This window comes from Cuculus canorus, chromosome 5 (assembly GCF_017976375.1).
Source record: "Cuculus canorus isolate bCucCan1 chromosome 5, bCucCan1.pri, whole genome shotgun sequence".
In the NCBI taxonomy this organism is placed as follows: domain Eukaryota; kingdom Metazoa; phylum Chordata; class Aves; order Cuculiformes; family Cuculidae; genus Cuculus; species Cuculus canorus.
Genome location: NC_071405.1, coordinates 24,615,894 through 24,625,766, shown reverse-complemented (window position 1 = coordinate 24,625,766; position 9,873 = coordinate 24,615,894). Strand labels below are relative to the sequence as shown.

General features: G+C 46.9%; 1 protein-coding gene across 2 annotated transcripts in view; it reads left to right on the top strand.

Moving 5' to 3' along the window:
- Nucleotides 1-5,129: 5,129 nt before the first annotated feature.
- The window catches only part of ITPK1 (inositol-tetrakisphosphate 1-kinase), a 152,840-nt gene continuing 148,096 nt past the window's right edge, over nt 5,130-9,873 (top strand). Inside the window, exons 1-2 of one of the 2 annotated variants that reach the window (XM_054066884.1) lie at nt 5,130-5,263; nt 5,738-5,865. In XM_054066884.1, coding sequence (XP_053922859.1) covers nt 5,771-5,865 — 95 coding nt within the window. In that variant the 5' untranslated portion in view covers nt 5,130-5,263; nt 5,738-5,770. Of the gene's footprint in view, nt 5,323-5,737; nt 5,866-9,873 lie in introns of both variants that reach the window. The other variant, XM_054066885.1, reaches the window with a different exon arrangement.

The following is a 9,873-nucleotide window of genomic DNA, read 5'->3' as shown; positions in this document are numbered from 1 at the left end:
GCTGGAAGCATGGTCCCAGAATTGTCATAGGTACTTAAAACTACCTGATTAAAAAAGACAAACCTATAACCTGAGTAAATCTGTTAACATGGAATTATAGGCAGAGCAAATCTCAGTCTAATCCTTACCCAAATCTCAATCCAAAACTAAAGCATTGTCAAATCATGCAAATTCTTCAGAGAACAGTCTTTCAGGACTCACTTGCACAAAAAGTTTGAATCATTTTAACTGTGCTGAAAAAAACAGGTAAGTAAATCTCTCCATGTATCTGCAATGAGCAGATACATGATTTTGCATGAGCATTTCTATGTAGCTTATTCCCATAATAGAAGGCGAGACAGCTACAGCAATGTATAGAGGCACAGTCTGTATCCTTACTAGGGATTTGACTAACAAACACAATTCAGTTTAACAAATCTACTCCCACTGAGATAATTATACTGGCAGAGGACTTTGCCATCTTTTGCATCTTGGCCACATGTTTTTTTGTGGTTTTAAATTCTTTGTTCACTGATGATATGCTTTCCTTGGCTTATGAGCTCATACAGAGCCTGCACCCAAAGTGCTACAAGCCAAGCAAGCAAACTTGGCATCCAGGCTCTTTCTTACTATCCTGCCGGATGCACAGTCATCAGCTCAGAATAGCCAGACTTTTGAACTATACATAAAGTAAGACATACATTGTCATAATGGTGGTTTCCTGGCGGTTTCAAAAAAAACCCCATAGTTATCCTTTTTTTATGACTGGAACATAAGAGCTTGCTGTGCTACCAGTTTAACGGGTAGCAATCTAAGCAGCGCTCCATTGGAGCTGGTGGGAGTAAGCTCCAGCATCCCTGAACAGCACTGTGTTGGCCCACATGGATTGGGTTGTTTTGCCAGCCATCGCTGTTACCCTCTTTTGTAAGCTTTTTGAGCCTATATGGATGAATTCTTTCTTCTGCTCTCTACAAGATCTCAGAAACACTTATGAGTCTCACCCAGTCCTCACTAATCCTTCTTTATCAAATCAAAACATTGTGGTATAAACTGCATAGGTTGTTGGACAAGTAAGGGGTACTCATGTGGCCGAAGACCATGCTTTCACCATTCACTGCTGCTGCTGTAAAATGGGGCTGCCACCAAAAGAGCCAGCTCGGTGCTTTCCTTACCTGGCCTCCTTAGAATCATAGAATCACTAGGTTGGAAAAGACCTCTTAGATCATCAAGTCCAACCATTCCTATCCATCCTTCTTCCAGCCTCTTCACTGCCTTCTGCCTTGTGCCACTGTAAACCAGGAGGGAGAAGGATGGTGGTCCTGACTGCGGAATTTGCTTAGATGAAGTGGCAGGTTTTGGAGGGACTGCTTCTCTAAACAGCAGTGCCTGATTTAGTCAACTGTAAAATGCCTGTTTGATTTTCAGCTGGTGAGGTCGATCCTGTGCAGTCTCTAAGGGGAAGCAGGTCATTCAGAGAAATGGAGCTGGGCTTAACCAGCCACCAGAGGGGCCTGTCTCCCAGGAGCCACCACAGGAGCCCTACAGTGCCTGGCTGAAGGATGTCCCTTGCCTAGACATAGCCTTGTGATTTTGAACACAGAAGTCAGAAATGAGCTTTCATCCTGAAATACTAACTTTCACTGGTTTATCATTTAAAAGCTGCTGGTCCAGAGTACATTCGTAAAAGTTTCCAGACAACAGCCGAGATTATAATGTGTTTTGCCAGAAGTTAGGCAAAACTTGACCATGAACTGCAGAAGCTTGGCATCACACACATCCTCTAGTGAACCAGTGTAAAAAGAAGTCATATCTGGCTTGTTTATTAATCTTGCATTAATGAGTTGGTTGTAGATCTAGCAGAGACCTGAGGAAATGAGAGCCAGCCATGCTGCTTCTCATGCGTTTCTCTCTAGCTGCCTCACTGTTGAGGGCCTGTCCCAGATGCTGTGCAGCACCAGGTCTCTTCTTTGAGCCTCTCAAAACCAAGAAGAAGCTGTAGTGCTGCATGTGCAGAGGTTTGTCCTGCCCTCAGCCTTCTTCCAGGAGTGCCACGTTAGCACGTGATCTGACTTGACAGTTTGACCAGCTGGAGAAAGGAGGGACCTGTCCTGATATGGAAGGCTCAGCCCTTCCTCCTGCTGATCTGCAGCAGAGTAACATCTGTCCTGTGGAAAGCAAGGGGTTTTAAAATAAAACATAAAAAGCTTAAACTACAGGCAGTGAAAATCACTTGAACTCCTTCTTTTCCTTCATTGCAAAAAATCCTACCATGACTTTAGCCAGATGCTTTTAATCATTCATTGAGAAAATATACTTTGATAACTAATTAAGTGAATAGAGATGCCTCATCTTATTCCAGAATGAACTCCCATGGAATTGCACTAACTTGTGCCACGTTGCAAGTGTCTAACGCATGTGCCCATGTATTTCTTGAAAGGGTTAGAAGGCAAGGAGTGAGATGTTCCAGCTAAACAAGGGAAACCTGCTTTGACCTGTAGCTGAAGCTGAGATGAAGAGCAAGATAGGTCTGATTGCCAGAGGGCTCAAGATCTTAATCAACCCTCACCCCTTTAATTAGCATGAAGGAGCTCATGAGCTGCAACTTATAGCATTGAGCCAGAGACTCACAGAATAGTCAACCTGCTCATGCTCAGGAGATGGGTAAACTTTACCCTGAGGCTTCATGTGGTCACAGGTTTGGCATTGCCTGAACTGGCTCTGCAATGTAAACAGAGGATTGTAATTTATTTAGCAACATTGTGCAGCAAAACACAGTACAGTAGGGCACCAGATGAAATATATTTCCCACATCTGAAGTTGTTTTATGGTTACAATTCAAAATAAGGCAGTTCGAAATGGAGGAATTTAACAGCTCTCTCCTTCCTAAGACTGAATCTGGTCTCTGGTATGTCATCTGAGTTTGTCTGTACTGGAGCAAAGTAAATTCCTGCTTTGTAGCTCCTGTGCTTTATTTCTTCAGGAGCCAAGACTTCTCAACACCTCTGAAAACCTGCTCTTCCATGTCTGGAAAGAGGTCCATAACTACTTCTGTCTCTGCAAATAGTGTTTTGTATTGGTCTGAGACTGACATTTGTTAAAGTAAAAAGACATTCAGAAGAAAACATTTAGGAAGATGGCTTAAATAATGTAATGTTTCAGTATATTCATATTCAGTTCTGATACAAATACAAATTTTGAGCTAATGTACTGATGCAAATTTTAATGAAGTCTAAAATAAGTCCAGTGAAATGATAGCTGAAATAAAGCACTGATATTAGCAAAGTGAAACACTTCAAAATGGGAAACTCAAAGCAATTTGTTTCAGGATTCTTACTTAATTTTGATGAAGTTTGTTGGAGTCTTGTATTTGCACCTTTTTTAGTTACAAATTTTCCTAAAGTTACTACACTTCCCTGAAATATCAGTGAAACATTGTGCAGCAAGAATCATGCTAACAAAATACTAATTCTATTTGAATTAATGAGCAGTGCAAAAATGGATGAATATGGTTAAGAACAAAACCTAGAAGTTATAACATCTCAGTGGCAAACAATTGAAGATGGAGGAGAAAAATAAAAATTTATTCCTCAAGGCCGCCACAAACGGAGAAGTCCAGTTGTGGACATTGTCAAAGAGCTGTTTGCAGGCGATTCCCCTTCCCATCTGCTTTCTAATATACTCGTGGGTTAGGGTGGCTTCACTGTTCACCTAAATAATAAACTGCAACTCACTGGGTCAATGACCCCTTTTGTATTTTTAGGCCTTTCCTGGTTTTCCCCTTTCATTCCTTCGAATCAATGCTTCTGCCACTTTTCCGATACTCTGCTGAAGTTATTAAACCGCATTTGCTGTGGCACTATGAGTCAGCAGAACTCGCCAAGCAGTTTCAACTGTGCAAGGCCCTGAGCCTGGTTCACAGAAAGCTTTGTCCTGGGAGCATCATCGGCATCTCATGGCAGGTTTGCAAGCACTGCCAACCCCTCTGTCAAAGACATAACTGTTGTAAAAGCTGTACTGTCCATGCGCAAAGAGACAAACGTTCAGGCTGCATGATACTGATTTTGGATGAAGAGGAGAAAGAAAGATGCAAAGATTATGCTTGTGTGGTAAGATACTACAGTAATTCAGGCTGAAATATCCTTCCTCTGAAGGAAGCACTAAACAGCAGCCTCAGTACGTAGGGACCCAAAGAGGGGAATGCCAGCTCTTGCTGCAGATGGACTGCCTTCTCCTGCCTCCTGTGAACACCCGTTAAATAAGGAATAGCTGCTAGGGAAAGTTCTGTTTGATCTTTACGGAACTTGCCAAATGCTGGAAGAAAGAAGACACCGGGTTTAGCAGTGAAAACTCGCATCAACTGGAATCTTTGTTCTGTGAAAGATGCACACCTCTCTATCCACTGCTGGTAGCTCTAATACTAAATACAAGCAGCTGCATAAACCGTTCTTCCTTTGGGAACCAGAATAGCATGGCTCATCCATGGGACTTGTCCCTGAGCATGCCAGGACTCTTGCGGAGAGCTCGGGTCTTGCCACTCTGGAACAGTTTAAATGTAAACCTGACACGGTATTCCCTGAATTTTAACAGCTGTGCGAGGCTGTGCAGTGCGGGGCTGTGCTGGGCTGTGCTGTGCTGTGCGGGGCTATGCTATGTGTGGCTGTGCAGTGTGGAGCTGCGCTGTGCTGTGCTATCACAGAATCACCAGGTTGGAAAGGACCCACTGGATCATCGAGTCCAACCATTCCCAACACTCCCTTAAACCATGTCCCTAAACACTTCATCCACCCGTTCCTTAAACACCTCCAGGGAAGGCGACTCGACCACCTCCCTGGGCAGCCTGTTCCAGTGCCCGATGACTCTTTCTGTGAAGAATTTTTTTCTGATATCCAACCTGAACCTGTTTGGGCTCTATGCTGTGCCGTGCTAGGCTGTGTGGGACTGTGCTGTGCTCTGCTCTGCAGGGCTGTGTAGTGCTCTGCAGGGCTGTGCTGTGCGGGGCTGTGTGGGGCTGCGCGGGGCCGTGCAGAACTGTGCGGACCCCGAACGGGGCGCTGTGTCGCTCCTTCATTGCGGCGGCGCCCTCTGGTGGCGGTGGGGGCGGTGGGGGCTCTGCGGGCTCCTCCCGGCGCTCGGGCAGCCCCCGCCCACCCCTGGGCCGCGCTCGGCGAGGGGCGGGGCCGCGCCGGGGGAGGAGGAGGAAGCGGAGGCGAATAGCGGGCAAATGGGGGGCTGAGCAGCTGCGGCAGCTCCGCGGCAGCGCAGCGGCGGCGTCCGGGCACGCAGGGTCGGTGCGGACGGCGCCGGTGCGGGGTCTGCAGGGGGGGATCGGTGCAGGCGGGCTCGGTGAGGAGTCGGTGCGGATAGTGCAGGCAGAGATGGTGCAGGCGGGCTCGGTGCGGGGGGTGCAGGGATGGTGCAGGCGGGCTCGGTGCGGGGGGTGCAGGGATGGTGCAGGCGGGCTCGGTGCGGGGCGGTGCAAGCGGGGTTAGTGCGGGGTCGGTGCGAGGTGTGCACTCAGAGTGCGTGTGGTGCAGGCGAGATCGGTGCGGGTGATGCATGCGGGCTTAGAGCAGGCGGGCTCGGGGGGGGGGGGGGGGGCTCGGTGCGGGTGGTGGTGGGGGTCTCGGTGCAGGCTCGTTGCAGGCGGGCTCGGTGCGGGGCTGTCGCAGGCAGCGGCTCCCCGGCCGTCCCCGCCCGCCGCCTCTCCCGGCTGGTCGCGGGGCCCCGGCTGAGCCGCCTCTCTCTGCTCCTCCCGAAGGCGGCGGTTCGAGGCGCCCCCCGCGCCGGCACCATGCAGACCTTCCTCAAGGGGAAGCGCGTGGGGTACTGGCTCAGCGAGAAGAAGATCAGGAAGCTGAATTTCCAGGCCTTCGCCGAGCTGTGCCGGTAAGGAGGCGGCGGGGAGCGCCGGGGATGGGGATGGGATGGGGGTGGGGACGGGCTTTACTGGCGTGGCGAACGCCGGCTGCCCCTTCACCGGCGGCATTCCCGGTGAAACAGCCCCTTCGGGGCTCTCTGCGCACCCCGGGATGATTTGGACCCGAAGCAGGGTTATTATTAGGAAGAGTCAAACGAAGGGAAGTCGTTCCGCGTCCAAACCCACATAAAACCAGGGTATCCAGTTCACCCGGGACTTGAATGGGGTGTCTGGAGGGAGCGTAGCTGCCCATAAAGTTTTCTACGCTCCTAGAGGTAAAGGTTGTTCCGATAAGCTGTAATTAGACTTTATCTGAGTAGCTTAAAGGATAATGTATGCAATATATTACTCAACTTTATTATTTAATTTGAAATATAAACTCCGTTTGGGTCCAAGGTCTTGTGACGCACGTGTCGCAGCTTCTAATATTGAATAACAGCTTTTTTTGTATTTATTTCATTCTAATAGTAAGTTTATAACAAGTATATGAAATTGATTCTTTTAACAGAAAATATTTTCAGTGGCCCGTGTTCCAGGTTCTGTGAGGTCTGTTCAAACTTTGCAGAAAATATTTTGTAAGACTTCAACTAACCTTCATTAAAGCATTTAATGTTAAAAACACCGCTGCCTGCGAAATTTCAATTGGTGGCACTTGTTCCTTTCTGTAAAGATGAAGGAGGCAGAAGAAATGGAAAACTATTTTGAGAAAGTGACAGAAGCATTTACATCAGCTCGTGTTCTTGGCATTCTGTATCCTCTCTGTCAAACTTCAGCAAAATGTGCCAGGTTTTTTAAAGTATAGAAAAGGCCACAGGTTCTGGTTTAATATCTTTTTAGATACTTCAAACAAGGTACTTCTGGGTGAATAATGTTAAGCTTTGACCTTGCTTAGGAATGTTCTTGGTTAGTTTTTGTGATGCTTTGTTAAGCATAAGTAAGATGGCATTTTTAGGGCCCTGAGGTTGGGTATAGCATGTTTTTTTGTGCACAGAAAATACATAAAAGGTGGATATTTGTTAGTTATTTCTCATTCATTCTTGGTATTATGTGCTGTGCTTGGTATTATGTTCGGGAATCTCCCTGTCCTCTGCTGTCCTTGTTTTTCTTTTTGACTGGGCTCTTTGCTTCATTTTCTCTACTTCAGAAATGCCTTACACTTGCGTTACATAACATGGATCTACAGTTTGTTGTACGAATTTATTAATAGTTGTGGGTTCTTGCAGTACTGTTGAAATTGACCCCAAAGTGTCTCTCTTGCTATGTGTTACTAATTTCTTGATGAAAACTAGGCTGTCTCATTCTGTACAGGCTGAGCTCACTCTGAATAGCATTTATAGACACTGGATATGTTTAAATGTGCTTAATATTAGCCTTTCTGTAGTAGTGGAGTTAAGTGCTGGTTTAAAGATCAGAGCAAGGTGTGCCGATGTCTTGGATGCTCTGTTTTCCTTCCTGGTAACTTCTGCTGACACCAGTAGGAGGCTGCGTTCATACAAGCAAGGATTTCAAGTATTTGATGCATGATATCTACTTGATTACTTGTGTGTTTGTAAGCTTTCGTTACTGTAGAAAAAGCGTTGCCAAGCTCAACATACATCTTACCAGAAATATTGTTACGGTAGGGAGTAAGGCAGGCATGCTCATTCCTCTGGAGTGATTCATGTATCAGAGTGGACTCTGTGTCTGTCTGTCTACTCTGACTTCATGGTGACTGCTACTTGGAATTTATTTGCCTATTGCTGAGGGATATCCTTTCTAGATGACTACAAAGTTCAGTTTTGTTTGTATGGGTTTGCAATGAAGCAATTATAATCCAGGGAAGTAAGAGAAGCCTCCTAACGAATTCCTGAAGCAGGAGTATCATCAGATGAGAAAAATCTTGGATTCCTTGCAGTCTGTGAGTGCAGCCACCTCTAGTGTAGGACACTGATGCCCTTAGAAGGGATCATGGACAGGCATTTGAAAATCAGTCTGAATCATCCACAGAGACAGTCAAAGTGCTGAACCTCTCTCAAGAGTGGTTCCTGGTTTTGTCTCCAGTAGCACTCCTAGCCTGAAATGTTGTTTTATTTTCCTAGCTGACATGAGACAGGAGCGAGTGTGAGTCGACCAGCAATTAAGGTGCTGCTCTGGGACACAGGCAGGGCTGCCTTCAGGTCTCTGCTACATAAAGGCTGGGCCTTTAGTAGCTCCTCTTGTTTGCATCCATCCTTAAAGTATTGTTTTGGCTGCTGGGTTTCAGTAGGTTTCCCTGTTAAATTTTGGCATCTGAATTATCCCAGTTTTGTTACTGGAGAACTTGCAGGCATCAGACTTCTTTTCTTAAGATTTTCACTTGGTTATGTGACGTTCTGGTAACACATGTGGCTGGCACGGCAGCTCCCCTGCTCGAACACAGCGTCTTGGGGCATTTGCCTAAGCTTTGTATCCACAGGGTAATCTTCCCTGTATCAAAGGCCTTTGAGATTGCCTGCATGTTTGGTCTTCGCTGTGGTGCACTAGGTGCTACCTGAGCTGTATCCTTTGTGGAGCATGACAGCCTTCCCTGGCTGTGCCTTCCAGGTGTAGCACAAAGAGATCAAAGCAGTGTCTGTGGTGGTAACTGCCAATAGCCCAGAACAGTGGCTCACAGATTGCTGAGTTACAGCCCACTGCAGCTCTCAATGCTTCCATCCCTTTCAGGCTTCTGAGTGACATGGTGAGCAAAAAGGCAGAGTGGTTTCACGGGCCTCTTGCAGAGGTCAGTAGTCCTCATGTGGCAGCTTGAGTGCTGTTGACATGGAGGGCAAAGCACCTGCCTGGCAAGTGGGGAGCCCAGTTTCAAGCCTGCAGCCAGTATCTTCTAAAGGAGACTGAACTTGAAAATGGGCCAGGCTCACTATGATCCTCTGGCTGAACCTACCACTGTGTTTAGAGAGGAATGTGAGCTCCTTCCCCAGTGCCAGGATAGCCATCCTCTGTGTCTGTAGCACTGCAGCAGGGGCATTCCTTTGGGATGAGGTGCCCTCAGTTCTGGTCTCCGCTTCACACAGTTGTTTTTGGGTCTGCTCAGTGACACCTTTCTACCCCAGCTATTGGTGGAATAAGACTTTTACGTTCCTTTTTGTGCATTGAGACAGTTTCAGTGGGGAGAAGAGAGTCCTATTTGACTTGTGGTGTGGGATTGAGCTCTTCTGTGTAGAATGGGCCATGCAGTACAGGCTTCTTGTCTTAGTCGGCAGGCAATTTTACAAGCCACTACTGCCAAGTTGTCCTGTGCTTTTGACTAAAGCTGTGAGGTCACCGTACTTTGTGTTGAACTTAGTGTTATCTGCATGCTATCATATATGCTGCGGCTGCAGTTCCCTGAATAGAGCCACTTACGGGATTGCAGCGTCTAAGTGTCTGGGTTGCGCATCTTGAGTCAACTCTCCTGTGAGCCTTTATGTTCAGCTCCACGGAGGTGATGACACAGGCTCAAGAGCTTTAAGTAGCTGGCTATTGGCAAAATATAGAGTATCTATAGCCTGCTAAAAGTCTAGGGACTCCTGACTGAGAATTTAGGAGCCTGTGGTGTAACCATGTAGTTCTGACATTGTCATGTGTCCCTGCCACTGCTGAAAGGAACAGTTCCTCCTTCCTCTAGCTGCTTGGTCTCTTCCTGTGTCTCAAGCAGGGTTTAGCGGTTATGCAGTTGGCGAAGACTCTCAATCCAATCAGTTCCCTGCTCATCACATTGACCTTGGAATGGTTGTCACTGTGCAGGTGCACAAGCGGTAATACATGGTTAAGGAAATGGAGATGCCCTATTCCATTGCAGAAATGGCAGAGCTGTGGTGTGAATTGCAGATGGTGGTAAAGACTCTTGGATACCCGTATTATTGTTTTGTAAAATGTGCATAGATGTACTGCCAGGTCTCTTGGGATGCTGTGAATAAAAAGACTCCTGTTCATGCCATATGAAGAGTGGTGGTGGCAGTACAGAAAAATGCATGTAT